General features: G+C 42.4%; 1 protein-coding gene across 1 annotated transcript; it reads right to left on the bottom strand.

Moving 5' to 3' along the window:
• Positions 1-1,464: 1,464 nt before the first annotated feature.
• LOC141191531 (uncharacterized) lies at positions 1,465-15,210 on the bottom strand. The gene is made up of 7 exons (XM_073661422.1): positions 14,821-15,210; positions 7,086-7,235; positions 6,777-6,956; positions 6,579-6,702; positions 6,398-6,495; positions 6,109-6,199; positions 1,465-3,608 (listed from the first exon to the last, which is right to left on the bottom strand). The coding sequence occupies exons 2-7, from the start codon at positions 7,161-7,163 to the stop codon at positions 2,776-2,778; spliced, it is 1,404 nt and encodes a 467-aa protein (XP_073517523.1). The 5' UTR covers positions 7,164-7,235; positions 14,821-15,210; the 3' UTR covers positions 1,465-2,775.
• Between the last annotated feature and the right edge of the window lie 1,901 nt (positions 15,211-17,111).

The following is a 17,111-nucleotide window of genomic DNA, read 5'->3' as shown; positions in this document are numbered from 1 at the left end:
ATTTAAACACATCCAATTGTGGAAATTATTATTATTCCAAGATGTATTGATTAAAATTAACTTTAATTCCTGAGAAAACCCCTTTTAATGATATGCTCGTGCTCTGGGGCTGGACTGTAGGCGGGTCTTAACTTATGCTCTAGGCCAGATCAGCAAGAAAAGACCTGCCCCCGGGCTGCCCCGAAGCACAAGTATGTTCCTGATAATAGAGACAGCCAGCCAGAGAGAGAGAGACAGCCAGCCACAGAGAGAGAGACAGCCAGCCAGAGAGAGAGAGACAGCCAGCCAGAGAGAGAGAGACAGCCAGCCAGAGAGAGACAGCCAGCCAGAGAGAGAGACAGAGAGAGATCCAATGAGAGAGTGAGACAGCTAGCCAGAGAGAGCCAGCCAGAGAGAGAGACAGTCAGCCAGAGAGAGAGAGACAGCCAGCCAGAGAGAGAGAGAGACATACAGCCAGAGAGAGAGAGACATACAGCCAGAGAGACATACAGCCAGAGAGAGAGAGAGACAGAGAGAGAGAGACAGCCAGCCAGAGACAGACAGCCAGAGCGAGCCAGAGACAGAGATCCAATGAGAGAGCGAGACAGCCAGCCAGAGAGAGACAGCCAGAGAGACAGCCAGAGAGAGAGAGAGACATACAGCCAGAGAGAGAGCCAGCCAGAGAGAAAGAGACAGCCAGCCAGAAAGAGAGACAGACAGCCAGAGAGAGCGAGACAGCCAGCCAGAGAGAGCCAGAGACAGAGATCCAATGAGAGAGCGAGACAGCTAGCCAGAGAGAGAGAGCCAGAGAGAGACATCCAGAGAGAAAGAGACAGTCAGCCAGAGAGCTTCAAAAACAATTCACCACAGTAACTGGTATAACAAAAATGTTATTTTCCAATGTTTCGACCCGAGCCTGGGTCTTTTTCAAAATCGCAATACTAGGTTAAGTCATCATTTAATCTGGCTGTAATACTGGTATCCCGAATAGGGAATAAGACCATAGAGGAATGGTATGTAAGTAGGCAGTGGTGAAAGTAGCTGTCAATGATTGGGTAGCCTGGTAGCACCAGCAGGGCATATGACGTCAGGCATCAGGAGTATCGTGTTCGAGGGCACGCTGTGCACTGGCTGAGGTGGATTGGTACCTTCTTCTCCTGCTCTGCACCCATCAGTTAGATAAGTTTGGTGTGGAAGATCGAGAGCAGTTCTATTAGTGATCAGGAAGGACACTGTCCAGTAGCGTAGCTACCGGGAAGGGGCAGAGGGTGTTGTCGCCCACCCAAAGCTACTCTATGCTTAGGTATATTGGAGCACTGTGCACTCCGATATAGTTAAGCCGGGGCTGCACAGCAAGCGACTCGCCGCCGGCTCCCTACTCCTTGTGCTCAAATGTATTCACGTCTCTTAGAAGTGAAATGTGTTTTCGTTGTAATATCTGCAGACGAATATTGACTGGAGAAGTTGCCATGTTGGTCTGGGCCAGATGGAAAAGATGGGAAAATGAATGACTCCACCAGAAAGAACTTCAGCTGTAAGTTACTATATACAGTATAACTGTACTGTGATTATTTGTATGTTCTGCAGCACTGGTATCTACCACGAAATGGTCACCATATGGTGATACTATCAGTGTTGGTGTAGAGATTCATTTTCAAAGCGTTCATCTCCTGAGGATTCTCTATACCCACGATCAGAGGGCACCACCATAGTTGTACCCACGATTACCTGGTTAGAGCCCACTCAGATGTTTCGCCCCCCCTGAGCTGAACCCCTAGCTATGCCTCTGACACTGTCTCATTGTTCTCCTCTGTCACGGGAAGCAGCCTCCAGTCTATAAGATGCACTCACTTTTTAGCAAGATTTTTTCTTGATAAAAGTGTCTTATAGTCCAAAAAATACAGTAAGTTCCAAAGTAATTTCACTTTCTCATTTGATTATACAACTGTCTGTTATATGTTTTTGTACAATTTGTCAATAACATATATAGTTTCTCTCCGTCTGAATTATTTTTGATGGTCAACAAAATACAATTTTCCAATAATTTATTTTTCACACTCTAGGTATGATAACGACTTCTCTCTGTGTGGGATTTTTGATATTTTTGATGTTTAAAAGGGATGTCCATTACTTGGACAACCCCTTCTCATTCCTCAGGTTTGGTTCTGTTAAATTAAAAACAATTATGCAAACCTCTTATGCTGGTGCGGTTCCAGCGGTGTCGGCGCTTGCGTTCCCAGGGTTCATGTGAGCTTGTTAAGTCATGTGAGCCCTGCGCTGATGTCACTTTCCCCAACTTCGGACAAATCAAACATTAAAAAGAAGTCAAACAGCAGCCGCAGCCCTGGCTTCTGGTTGTTGTTCAATACATCCGAAGGCAGAGACAGTGAAGCTGGCACTGATTAGGACCAGTGCTCGTGAGATGTAACAAGCTCATGTGAGCCTTAGGAACTTGAGTCCCAATACCGCTGGAACATTGCCGACATAGGAGGAGCATATGAGTGTTTTCATATTAACAAGGCCAAACATGAGGAATGACAAGGGGTTGTCCTTGTAGTGGACAACCCCTTTATGACGATACAATTTTCGGTTAAAAGACTTCCAACATTCTGAACATGAATAAGGCTTCTTCCCTGTGTGACTTTTCTGAGGTTTATTAACAGCTGATTTCTGTGAAAAATATTTCCCACATTAAGAACATGAAAAAGGCTTCTCCCCTGTATGAACTGTTTGGTGACTAAGAAAAGATGATTTCTTCACAAAACATTTTCCATATTCTGAACAGGAAAAGAAAACTTATCCCGTGTGAGTTCTCTGGTGACTATCAAGATGCTCTTTACGGTTAAAAGATTTCCCACAGCTTGAACACGAAAAAGGCTTTTCTCCAGTGTGAGTTCTCTGATGTCTGGTAAGGCTTGATTTATCTGCAAAACATTTTCCACATTCTGAACATGAAAAAGGCTTCTCCCCTGTGTGAGTTCTCTGGTGTATAACCAAATCTGATTTCTGGTTACAACGTTTCCCACATTCTGAGCATGAAAAAGGCTTCTCCCCTGTGTGGGTTGTCTGGTGGCTATCAAGATGCGCTTTCCGGATAAAACATTTCCCACATTTTGAACATGAAAAAGGCTTCAACCCTGTGTGAGTTCTTTGGTGATTAACAAGATTCCATTTCTTGTTAAAACATTTCCCACATTCTAAACAGGAAAATGGCTTCTCCAATGTGTGAGTTCTCTGGTAACTAACAAGATCTGATTTCTGGTTAAAATATTTCAAGCACTTGGAATAAGAAAATCTATTCTCCGCTGTGTTAATTTTTTGATGTATAAGAAAAGACTTTTTGTGTGGAAAACTATTTCCATATTCTGAACATGAAAATGGCTTCTTTGCTTTAGGAGCAGTTTGTTTTTTAGTGCTTATTTTGTGACTTTCATTTTCATTAGTAGTCGGTAATGAATCAGAAGACAGGGCCTGTTTCATAGGATCAGATGACAGATCTTTGCTGTGAAGGGATGATGGTATATCTGGAGTAATGGCATTCACTTCAATTGTATCCTGTGGGATCTCAAGATCATCTGATTTAAAAATTGAAGATGTCAGCTGTCCCTCTGATCTCCTGGTACAGTCATCTGCCAAGAAGAAAACCAATTATTATTTTTGAATAAAATATCCTCAAATTTTTTATTTTTGAAATTTCTACTTAAAATGTATGTAAAAATCGCAAGTTATGTAAAAAAATTAATTACTGACCAAGACAATGACAGTACACAGTCTAATAGAAAACATCATAGGATGAACCAGTAGAGCGTGGTGTCCAACTGTTTGGTGGCTTTTTATTCCATATTTGGGAGACAGAATGAACAAACAATGTTATGTAGGCGAAAATAATATCAATAAAAACTTCTATTCATTCAGCAAAAAAACAAGTCTCCACTCAGGTCCATCATCTGTCAAAGGTTTCCACATTATTAGTGGCTCAAAGACTCTTGAAAAGCAACATGGCTTCCATAAACCAATCCAGCAATATCCGCTCTACCAAAGTCAGATCTCCCCCTCACTTCTGAGCCTTGCAGTGCGCCCAAACCACATTTAGCATCCATGTATTTGGCATTACTATAGTGAGAAGAACCCACTTAATTGATGGTGTGTGTCTCCTGGAGCACAATCTGGACACTATGTGTTGGGTAATAAAATGTTATATTTGCAATTTTCACACTCCATCATCCACTGTGTGCTAATTTCTGGAAAGTGTTGGCGGAGTCCAAATAGTCACTATTCCTAGAGATTAATTCACTGTGGGGTATAATTTCCAAAATAGAGTCACATTATGGGGATTTCTACTGTTCGGGTTTTCTGCCATTTTCTCATATTATGAAAATAGTGTCTCCCATCTTCTCTGGACTCAGCTCCTGCAACTTCTGCTGCTGTCACCAAGCGCCACCTTATTCATTGTGCAGGTGGCACTGGTAATGGAGGAGACATCGGAACCAGAAGCTCTGGGTGGTGCAGGCTCTGTCCAGCCACTAAGATTAGGGTGCATGCGACCAGTAGTACCATCCAGTCTGGCAGTATTGGTGTGTGTGCTGTCCAGCTGGAGTAATCTGCTCCCTACTTGGGTCAATTGGAAAGCACGGCACCCTACTAAAGCTCAAAATAAATTGCCGGAAGCTGCCAGATACAGCCTTGTTCTCCTCTAGTTCAGTCCTCTGTGCTCAGCTCCTGGCTTGTTTATTTTTTTCCCATTGTGACCCTGGCCTTTTTGCTGACTACTCTTACTGACTACTGTTGTGTCTTCTGATTTTGTATTTTCTCTGCCCTCCTGGTTCTGACCCGGCTACCTGACTATTCTTCTTGCCATCTCACACCACAGAACAGCAGGTAACACTGTGGCCCAAGTCTAGGGGTTTTAAGTAAGTCCAGATCCATGTAGAAGGGATAAAGGGTAATGGGAAAAACTGAGTACATACAATAACACATCTCCAGAAATTATAAAACTCAACAGTCTCCATCAGTAAGTAGTGAGTACCTAGTGGTGAAACCTCTCTGGGGTAATTAGAGTATGGGGCTCGATGGCTCTTCTCAATCTAAACTATTGTAAGGGACAATATTTTCTATCAGATGAGTTATAAGAAGAAATATTAGACATTTAAAGAGAACTTTTTATAATAGTGCAGAGATGAGGTGTCTTAAATTTAGACCTCGGGCATTTGGAAGAGGCAATGGAGATATTTTTTTTTAAAAGACTACCAGGGAGTTAGACTCACATACATGAGGCAGGCCGACCCCATGAGTTGCACTCATTTATGGTGGACCATTGGAGCTACTATGAGTCCTGACCAGAAGAATAGAGAAAGTATTAGTGCCCCCATTTCAGGAGAGATTGTGCAGTAATCTGAATTCCTTAGGATTGAAAACATAATGGAATTTATGACGGAGTAAATCCATGAAACCAGGGCTGGAGCCAACACATCTCCTGCAGGCGTGAATAAATGTATATTACAGCCAACAGCCACGCACAGCTTAGAGATATATCATGGCACAGGTGTAATGTTTTTATGTCGTTTATCGCAATCCTGTTTGAAGTTAGTTGGTTTTAAAAGAAATTGAAAAATTAGAAAAATTCACACTTGGCCCTCACTGCACATTTAATGTTGTCGATCATAAAAGTGAAGTTTTGTAGGGACCATATGAGCACATTCAGCATCACAGAAGGGAGAGAAGGTAGATTTATCCAATAAGATATCAGGGTTCTAGGAAGCCAACAGCATCATTACCCTCCACCTTCTCTTACAGACCAATCATATTAGTTTTTTTCAAGTGATTTTCTAATTTGTCAGCACATTCTACATACGCTGTCATTTTAGTTTGTAGTTTACAGACTTGAGCCGGTAACGGTCAGCATCTTCTAATTTAGGTAGGTGGATCCTCCAGGTTGTAAGTTATATAGAAAAGGGCTTTCAATGTTCAAAGTCATTTGAACAGTTTTGGGTGGAGAAGAATGTTGTGGTCTAGAGGCAAAATGGTAGTCACATGATAGTGGAACGGCTGGACTACACCATAGATAAAGCAGCCACAGCCGGTGACTGAGAAGAATCTGTGACTTCTCTGCATTTAGTGGTTACTACTCACCTGGGTAGTCATATGTGGGAATCTCCTCTTTACACCGCTCATCATCCCTCACATATGTCTCTGTAGTATTAATATAGGTCAGATCTTCACCCTGAAACAAATATTGTAAAAGTCACAGACAGATGGAGAAGTCCCATCTATGATCAGCTCTAATCCTGCCATCTCCACCGTCCTCATTACACAAGTATAAAACATATAATACTGGTGGATAAAACAAGACTGAATACAAGACCTTCACAGCCGTCTACACATCATAGGGGAGATCTCATGACACCTTATCTCCATCTACCTGATGATCCTGAGGAACATTGGGGTCTTCTTGTTTACAGTCCTGTGGAAGAAGAGGACGGGGACATCTCTCTGGTGTTGTCCTCTTACTGGATAGATCTGGTGGAAACACATACAGGGACTGAATTCATTCTTTACATACAGATAATTATAGGCCGTGTGTATTTAGTCCAGTCTATTACCTGGTGATGTGAGGGGCTGGGGAACCTCCATCATGATGTCCTTGTACAGCTCTTTGTGTCCTTCTAAATACTCCCACTCCTCCATGGAGAAATAGACGGCGACATCCTGACACCTTATAGGAACCTGACACATACAATGATACCGTCATCCCCCTGATTCCTTCATAGCGTTACTGTATAATGTCCCAGCAGTGTTACCTCTCCAGTCAGCAGCTCAATCATCATGTAGGTGAGTTCTAGGATCTTCTGGTCATTGATGTCCTCATGTATCAGGGGGTGAGGTGGAAGCTCCGTGATTGGGCTCGGGGGTCTTCCCCATCCCTCAGACACAGGGTCCTGACAGTGCTCACTAGAGGTCTTCTTCACTACTGTGTAATCCTGGTTATGGAGAGACACATTAATAAATCTCACTACAGACATTTCCAGAGTCCTCACCTCTCCAGTTCAGTCCATCCGTTATTTCCATACATAAGAATGATGTAATGTGACGTCATCAGAATCTCTCACCTCTCCAGTAAGCCGGAAGAGGATCTCTAGGGTGAGGTGTAATATCCTCTCCACCATCTTGTCTCTGTCCATATCCATCCTTGATGGGTAAATCAGGAAAATTCTCTTATATAGAAGATCTTCACTGAGAGGATCTGATATTGTAGGGACCTGAATGAGAAGAAGATGAGCCGATGTAACATCATAAAAATCCTGTGTAATAATACAATTACTGGGAATAATAAGGGAAACATATGAGGAGATTATTGTACAGTATTTAGATTCCTTCTTTACATCTACTAATAAAACTAAAGGTGGTGTGAAAAAGTGTTCGCCCCTTTTTCTGATTTCTTATTCTTTCACATGTCTTTCACACTTAAATGTTTCAGATCACAAAACAAATTTAAATATTAGACAAAGATAACACAAGTAAACACAAAATGCAGTTTTTAAATGAAGGGCTTTATTATTAAGGGAAAAAGAAATCCAAAGCTACAGAACCCTGTGTGAAAAAGTGATTGCACCCCCAACCCCCACCATTAAAACATAAATTAACTGTGGTTTATCACATCTTTGGGAAGCAAAGTTCAATTTCCCTAGCCACACACAGGCCTGATTACTGCCACACCTGTTCTCAATCAAGGAATCACTTAAATAGGACCTGCCTGACAAAGTGAAGTAGACTAAAAGATCCTCAAAAGCTAGACATCATGCTGTGATCCAAAGAAATTCAGGAACAAATCAGTCTGGAAAAGGTTATAAAGACATTTCTAAAGCTTTCACACTCCAGTGAACCATGGTGAGAGCCATTATCCACAAATAGCAAAAACATGGAACAGTAGTGAATGTTCCCAGGAGTGGTCGGCTGACCAAAATTACCCCAACAAGTGTTTGATCCATGAATCGCCCAATAAATTTTGGGGTTAGAATTGAAGCAGGATGTTTTCAGGTGAAAGTGGCCACTGAGCTTTGATTGTCACATAGTGTCATCATCAGCAGGTTGCAATAGAGATGCAGAGAGACTGGAAAAGTTACAGAAAGGCAGAGAAATGGACGTCCTTTGGCCACATCCCACACTAATGACTGTTTCATTGTGAACAATGCCTTTCAGAACTGGATGATGAATGCCACACAACTGCAGGCACATTTAAGGGAGGTGAGAGGAACCCAAGTGTCCTGTCAGACCATTTGAAACAGTTTACATCAGTGTGGTCTGCTAGGGTACCTGACCATACAACCAGGCACAGGCGTCATCAACTTGCATGGGCCAGGTAGCATCTACACTGGACAGTGGGCTGCAGTGCTGTCCATTGATTAAACTCTATTGAAACTGAGCAGAAATGATGGCTGCCAATGATGTTGGAGACGTCAAAGAGAGTGCTATGCATCAGCGACTGTTGTAGCCAGTGATGGTTTTGTTACAGTGTGGGCAGGTGTGTCTAGTCAATACAGAACTACCCTACACTTTGTGAATGGTACAGTGACAAGCCCCTACTTCTTGAATAACCTCATTAATCCAGTCATTGTGCCTCTGCACAAACAACATAGGCCTAATTTCATCTTCATCCCACCATCGACAAGGTGAACCCGTTTGGGATAGATCTACACTGTCTAATATTAAAAACCTTACCATGAGTCAAAGTTTACCTCAGAGTGAATAAGGGCAGACAGAAGGTGTCTGTCGCTGGTGGATAGCTTTTATACTATTGTTGATCAAAAACAGTGTTACTAAGAACCCTATTTTATTTAAATGCACTTGCTTTTTATTTATTTATAGTAGGGTTTTTGTTCATTTTGCTTCTTGTAGGTTTTTCTGAATCTTATAGAAAACCTGTGGGATCAACCGAGTCGCTGTGTAGAGGATTGTAATTCTGTACCCCAGAACCTTAATGACCTGTGGGCCGCCCTTCAAGAAGAATGGCATATCATGCCTCAGCAGACAACAATTAAACTTGTGAACAGCACTCACCACTGTTATTATTATTTATTTATATAGCACCATTGATTCCATGGTGCTGTATATACAACCCCTGGCAAAAATTATGGAATCACCGGGCTCGGAGGATGTTCATTCAGTTGTTTAATGTTGTTGAAAAAAAGCAGATCACAGAAATGGCACAAACTAAAGTCATTTCAAATGGCAACTTTAGGGCTTTAAGAAACACTAAAAGAAATCAAGATTAAAAATGTGGTACTGAGTAAGAGTATTTTTTTTCACACCAAGCAGAGGGAAAAAATTATGGAATCACTCAATTCTGTGAAGAGATTTGCAAAGGGAGGTAGCAGAGGAGTAGCGAGGCGAGAGATGAACTAGTAGGGCAGCAGAGTTAAGGACAGACTGGAGAGGTACGAGTGTGTTACCAGGTAGGCCACAAAGGAGGATGTTGCAGTAGTCGAGGTGGGAGCTGATGAGGGCATGCACAAGCAGTTTAGTAGATTGACGGGTGAGGAAAGGACGGATTCTGGAAATATTTTTGAGCTGGAGGCGACAGGAGGTGGCAAAGGCTTGGATGTGGGGTTTAAAGGACAGGACAGAGTCAAGGGTTACTCTGAGGCAGCGGATTGCCGGTACAGGGGAAAGTGTGATGTCGTTTATTGTTATAGAAAGGTCAGGTGAGGAAGATACGCAAAATGGAGGAATCATAGAATCATAGAATCATAGAATGATAGAGTTGGAAGGGACCTCCTGGGTCATCTGGTCCAACCACCTGCTCAAAGCAGGATTCACTAGATCATCTCAGACAGATGTCTGTCCAGCCTCTGTTTGAAGACGTCCATTGAAGGGGAACTCACCACCTCTCGTGGCAGCCTGTTCCACTCATTAATCACCCTAACTGTCAAAAAGTTTTTTCTAATATCTAATCTGTGTCTCCTCCCATTTAGTTTCATCCCATTGCTTCTAGTCTTTCCTTGTGCAAATGAGAATAAAGATGATCCTTCTACAATGTGACAGCCCTTGACATATTTGTAGACAGCTATTAAGTCTCCTCTCAGTCTTCTTTTTTGCAAGCTAAACATTCCCAAATCCTGCAACCGTTCCTCATAGGACATGGTTTGCAGACCAGTCACCATTCTGGTCGCTCTTCTCTGAACTTGCTCCAGTTTGTCTATGTCTTTTTTAAAATGTGGTGCCCAAAACTGTACACAGTATTCCAGATGAGGTCTGACCAAAGAGGAGTAAAGACCGATAATGACTTCACGTGATCTAGACTGTATGCTTCTGTTAATACATCCCAGAATTGTATTTGCCTTTTTTGCTGCTGCATCACACTGTTGACTCATGTTCAGTCTATGATCTATTCGTATACCTAAGTCTTTTTCACATGTACTGTTGCTTAGCTCTATTCCTCCCATTCTGTATATGCTTTTTTCATTTTTATTGCCCAGATGTAGTACTTTGCATTTTTCCCTGTTAAAAACCATTCTGTTGGTTGCTGCCCACTGCTCCAGTTTATTTAGGTCTTTTTGAATCCTCTCTCTCTCTTCTCTAGTATTAGCTATCCCTCCTAGCTTTGTGTCATCAGCAAATTTAATCAGTTTACCCTCAATTCCTTCATCTAAATCATTGATAAAGATGTTGAACAATACAGGTCCCAGGACGGAGCCCTGTGGTACCCCACTTGAGACATTCATCCAGCTGGATGTGAAGCCATTTACAACCACCCTTTGAGTCCGATCACTAAGCCAGTTATGAATCCACCTAACAGTTGCCTGGTCCATTGCATACTTGGTTATTTTTTCAATAAGGATGGTGTGAGATACTTTGTCAAATGCTTTGCTGAAGTCAAGATATACTATATCTACAGCATTTCCCTGATCCACCCAGTCAGTGATTCTGTCATAGAAGGAAATTAAGTTAGTCTGACATGACTTGTTAGTTACAAACCCATGCTGACTCTGGTTAATCACTTCATTCTTATCCATGTACTTACATACATGTTGTTTAATAATTTGTTCAAAGATCTTTCCTAGTATAGAAGTCAGACTCACCGGCCTATAGTTCCCTGGGTCCACCTTCTTCCCCTTTTTGAAGATAGGAACAACATTTGCTCTTCTCCAGTCTTCTGGGACTTCTCCTGTTCTCCAAGAATTTTCAAAGATTATGGAGAGTGGTTCTAAAATTTCTTCTACGATCTCCTTCAGTACTCTGGGGTGTAATTCATCTGGACCTGGAGACTTGAACTCATTTATGTTAGCTAAATATTCCCTCACAATCTTTCTGTTTATAGATAACTTGGATTCCTCTATTCCTTTAAAAGGACAGTGAAGATCAGTTGATGTTACATTTTCTTTCTGAGAGAAAACAGATGCAAAATAGGAATTAAAAAGTTCGGCCTTCTCAACATCCTCTCTTACCATTTCTCCATTTTCATCCTGTAAAAATCCTATAGCATCTTTGACTTTTCTTTTACTTTTGACATACCCCCAAAATCCTTTTCTATTGCTTTTGACATCTCTTGCAAGCCTTAATTCATTGTCAGCTTTAGCTAACCTGATACGTGCCCTGCAGGATCTGCAGACTGCATTATAATCTTTTTTAGATATGCCTCCCTCTTTCCATTTAATAAACATTTCTTTCTTTCTTTTTAGCATGTGTTTAAGTTCTGTGTTCATCCATCCTGGTTTCCTTAAATGCTTCCCATTCTTTCTACTTTTCGGGATTGTTAACGATTGTGCTTTGAGAATCTCATTTTTAAAAATTTCCCATCCTTCCTGGACATTTTTGTCCTTAAGGACATCCAGCCATTGGATCCCTCCTATTCTCTTTCTGAGTCTCTTAAAATCTGCCTTTCTAAAATCTAACCTTGAAGTTTGAGTCTTCACGTGTCTTCCTCCTCTAGTTATCCAAAATTCTATAATAGCATGGTCGCTGCCTCCTAGGGTCCCAGCCACTTTTACCTCCTCAACCATTTCCTCCCTGTTTATAAGGATTAGATCCAAAGTAGCAGATCCCCTTGTTTTCTCCCCTACCTTTTGGAAGATAAAGTTGTCAGCAAGAGAGGATAAGAATTTGCTTGACCTGTTAGTTTTACTTGAGAGAGATTCCCAACAAATGTCTGGATAGTTGAAATCTCCCATGACCACTACGTCATATTTTTTGGAGAACTTGGTCATTTGATACATAAAGAGTTCATCCATATCTTCAGCTTGCCCAGGTGGCCTGTAGTAAATGCCTACAATGGTGTCCTTTCCGTTGTTCTCTCCTTGTATTCTTACCCAAACAGTTTCCACAGAACTCCCAGTCTCTGAAGCTTCAATCTCTGTGCAGATATACGCTTTTCTAACATACAATGCAACACCTCCTCCTCGTTTATCAAGTCTGTTTCTTGCAAATAAGTTGTATCCTTTTAGCCTTTTATTCCAATCATGTGTATCGTCCTACCAAGTTTCAGTGATTCCAATGACATCATATTCCTTTTCCTGCATTAGTAGTTCCAATTCTCCTTGTTTGTTGCCCATGCTTTGTGCATTTGTATAAAAACATTTAGTTTGTGATTGGTTTCTCTTCCTCCCATATTTTTATTATTTAAATTGTTTTGTCTTTGTTCTTCATTTCCACTTCCAGTAGCAGAGATCTCAATAGTATTTGTCAGCTGTATGGCTTTTTCTGGCCTTTTGCTTCCCTTCCCACATTGTTCTAGTTTAAAGCTCTTCTGATGAGTGTAGCAAGGCGACTTCCAAATACATGTTTTCCAGTCTTCGTAAGGTGCACTCCATCTCTAGCAAGTAGTCCATCGTATAGGTAATTCATTCAGTGATCCAGAAATCCAAATCCTTGTTTACGGCACCATCGACGTAGCCAGTTGTTCACCTGTAGAATCTTATTCCACCTCATTGTTCCATGGCCATGGGAGGATGGATGAGAAGACCACCTGCGCTCCCAATTCTTTCACTTTCTTGCCTAAGTCTTCAAAGTCACTGCAGATGGTTTCCAGGTCCTTTCTTGCGGTGTCATTTGTCCCCACATGTATTAGCAGGAATGGGTAGTGATCTGTAGGTCTGAAGAGTCTTGATATCCTGTCAGACACATCTTTAATTTTTGCTCCTGGAAGACAGCACATTTCTCTTGAGGTTATGTCTGGTCTGCAGATAGCGGCCTCTGTTCCTCTTAACAGGGAATCCCCCATGACCACCACTCTCCGTTTTTCCTTCACAACGAAAGGAAAGGAAAGATGAGGAGTCCAGATTTGTCCACATTGAGTTTGAGGAAGCAAGAGGAGAAGAAGGAGGAAATGGCTGATTGAAATGCTGGAATTCTGGACAGCAGAGAGGTGACATCTGGGCCAGAGAGGTAGATCTGGGTGTCATCAGCGTACAGGTGGTACTGGAAACCATAGGACTTTATGAGCTGTCCCTCGCCAAGGATATAGATGGAGAAGAGTAGGGGTCCTAGAACAGAGCCTTGAGGGACTCCAACAGAGAGAGGACAGGATGAGGAAGTAGTGTGGGAGTGGGAAACACTAAAAGTGTGGTTAGAAAGGTATGAGGAGATCCAGGATAGGGCAACCAAAGGAAGAAAGAATCTATAGTAGGAGGCAGTGGTCAACTATGTCGAAGGCAGAGGACAGGTCTAGAAGAAGGAGTATGGAGAATAGTCTGTTAGCTTTGGCTGTAAGTAAGTCATTAGTAATTTTGGTAAGGGTAGTTTCGGTGGAATGGTAGGGATGGAACCAGATTGTTGGTTGTCGAAGAAAGAGTTAGATGAGAAATGGGAGGAAAGTTCAGCGTGAACATGTTGCTCAAGGAGTTTGAATGCAAATGGGAGCAGCGATATGGGGCGATAGCTGGACAAAGCGGTTGAGTTGAGGGATGGCTTTTTGAGGATAGGCGTGATTGTGGCATGTTTGAAAGCAGAGGGGAAGGTTCCAGAAGTTAGTGATAGATTGAAGAGATGGGTTAGAGATGGGATGAGTGTGAGAGTGACGTTGGGGAGGAGGTGAGATGGGATGGGGTCAAGTGCACAAGTGGTGAGGTGTAATTTGGAGAGGAGGTGAGTAAGCTCTCTTTCAGTGATGTTGGAGAGGGAGGTTATGGGGAAAGGACAATGGTCTGGAAAACAAAGGGTTATGGTGGTCAGACCGTGAAGGCTTGCCTTGTTTGGTCAATATTGTTTTTGAAGTGTGTGGCGAACGCCTCAGCAGTGATGAGGGAGGTCAGAGGGGGCAGCGGAGGTCGGAGGAGGGAGTTAAAAGTTTTGAATAACTGTTTGGGGTTGTCGGATAAGGAAGAAATGAGGGTTGTGAAGAAGGCCTGTTTGACAGAGGGGAGGGCTGATTTGAATTTGAGTGTTGCTTGTTTGAATGCAGTGAAGTCATCTTGCGAATGTGTTTTCTTCCAACGCCGCTCTGCAACCCTGGATGCTTGCCGAAACTTTTTGGTGAGGTTATTGTGCAAAGGTTGTCTATCGATTCGTTGCACTCTGCCATACACAAGAGGGGCAACCGAGTCAATAGCAAATGCGAGAGTGGCATTGTAGAAAGCAGAGAGGGAGAGAAGGTGAGAGAAGGAGAGTCGCCGGCTTGTTTTATGTTTGAGTAGGACAGATCTGAAGTTGAGGAGCAGGTTGGCAGATGAGGTCAGGTGGGGAAGTAATAGGGAAGGAGATATGATTATCTGGTTAGAGGGTACTGGGGTCTGGGGATAGCGGAGAAGAGTGAGGATTAATGGAACAAAAACTGTAAAGGCATATGTAAGCATGGTGAAAGTGTAAGGGAGAATAGAGAAGCAAGTACAGTTAATAGGTGGTTACTCGTACCTTCTCGTCACTTCTGGTCCAATTCTGGCATATTTCTGCAGGTTACTCAAGGAGACATACTCATGGAGATAGACCACGGTCACACAGACCTGTATGTCTCAATTTCTACAGCTTCCAAAGCACATGGAATAGGCCACGTGTGAGTAGGAGGGAGGAGCCACAAGGAGACGATTCACAAAAACAGGGGGGATAAATAGGAGAGAGAGGCCGTATAAACAGTTTTGAATGGAGATAAATGGATATGTAGAGTATTGCACATTGAAACGTTCCTGCAATTGAAACAGATGGTTGTCAGATCAAGGGTGATGGCAATATTGAAGAATATAAATTGTGAGATTACATGTCTGGATATCTGGCATATTTCTGCAGGTTACTCAAGGAGACATACTCATGGAGACAAACCACTGTTGTTGGCTTTTGTTTCAATAAATTGTTTGAGATGAGAAAATCACTATTGCATGCTTCTACTTAAGTGCTCTACTTTCATGATGAAATCTCACAGTAGCGTGAAGTTTTTACGTTTTCCAGAAATTTCTCCAGAAAGCCAAATATCCCTAACTTTTTGTGAGTAGTGTATATACACACATACATTTGGCGGATTTCCCTATTCTGCAGACCGCCTGCTGCCGTTTTACTTGGCGGAACCGGACCAGATGGTTTGGAGATGAATGAGAGAGACCAAAGTCCAAAAATAAATTATTATTTACTTAACAAAACTTGATGAGAAGTAATACATCAGATAGCCACATGTAAGGGAATGATAATCCTCCGGATATATTTTCAATCTATATGTAGCAAAAATCCGGATAACTAAAATATAACTTTTACTTAGAATCTTTAAAAACTATTAAGAAAATACAGTAAAACACCACTACGTGTGGACGAACAAGCCAAACATATATTACACACCACCTTTGCTATGGTCCAAAAGCTATCTCAAAAGTCAGACCTTTATCAGATAGGTGTGTAAATTTAAGCGGAAAAAATACAGTTGCTCTTCCACCCAGAAATAGCAGAATGCTGTCACTTTCTTTAATGGAGCAACACAAATTAGTTAGTTTACACTTGGTAAATGGGGGCAGCGGAGGTCATTAACTCATTACTGAGTTACTGCGTTGTCATTAACTCATTCTTAGCAGCGTATCAACGGCAGGGTTTTATTGTGCCCCAAAATACCACTTGCCACCAAATCCGTCTCACACTGCTCTTCACAATGGTATATATACAGAGACAGTGATAGTGGTCAGTATAAAGCAACACCGCTTAGACATGTACAGCAGCACCGTTAAACGTTGCACTAGGGGACAATCAAACCCATCTACTATGGTGCCTATACATACAGAGACTATCTCAAATCATAACTGTGTATTATGTAGTACTATATACACGTATTCTAGAAATCTCGTAGGCAGTACTCAAGTGGTAGAGCATCTTTTCTACTCCATCCCACTGAAACCCTGTTCTTGATCATATATAGCATGGAGTGCATACATTTATTTCTGCACTCAGACCACTGCTTTATCACAGTAAAGGAACGGTCTCACCCAAGATTTAGTCCCTTCCGGCTTGCACTCAGATCCTTATTAGTGTTGAGCGAGTATGTTCTGTCCGAGTATGCTCGGGCCGAGCTCCGAGTAGTTACAGCTGTTCGGTGATATGTTTGAATCGCTCCCGTGTGCATGATTTGCGACTGTTTGACAGCTTTATTACATGTGAGGAATGTGTAAGAAATAGACATTCCTCACATGTAATAAAACTGTCAAACAGTCGCAAATCATGCACACGGGAGCGATTTAACCTTATCACCAAGCAGCTATAAATACTCGGAGCTCGGCCCGAGCATACTCGGCAAAAGGGTTAACAGAACATACTCACTCAACACTAATCCTTATGCCTCCTGCCAACCCTGGGTGTGTGACCTCCCACAGGATCTCCCAACGCGTTTCATCACAAATGTAGAATCATCAGAGCAGTTGTGAACCTGCTTGTGTCCTCATGGGGGCCTTTGCAAGTCATCTGCCAACTTTCCTGGCTGTTGCAGTATCACTTACTAGCTTCCTTGTTCTTTTATTGTGCACTCTGTCGAAACCACGCCTCCGGCGGATGGCGCATTTCCGGTCTTTGGACCGCATATCCGGTTTCCGGAGCGCACATCTGGCCTGTGGAACGCAAGCCGCCACAGTGGAACGCATATTACCACTTCCGCCGGCTGTGCTACAAACACCAGCCCGCAAACTAGCCTGAAGCTCCATTCCAGATAATGACAGGAGGGGAACGGTCACAGCACCTCT

Source organism: Phyllobates terribilis, unplaced genomic scaffold (assembly GCF_046119375.1).
Source record: "Phyllobates terribilis strain yellow unplaced genomic scaffold, ASM4611937v1 Scaffold_47__1_contigs__length_9908305, whole genome shotgun sequence".
Lineage (NCBI taxonomy): Eukaryota > Metazoa > Chordata > Amphibia > Anura > Dendrobatidae > Phyllobates > Phyllobates terribilis.
Note: the sequence above shows the minus strand (reverse complement) of the source record. Positions and strands in the feature narration are given on the sequence as shown.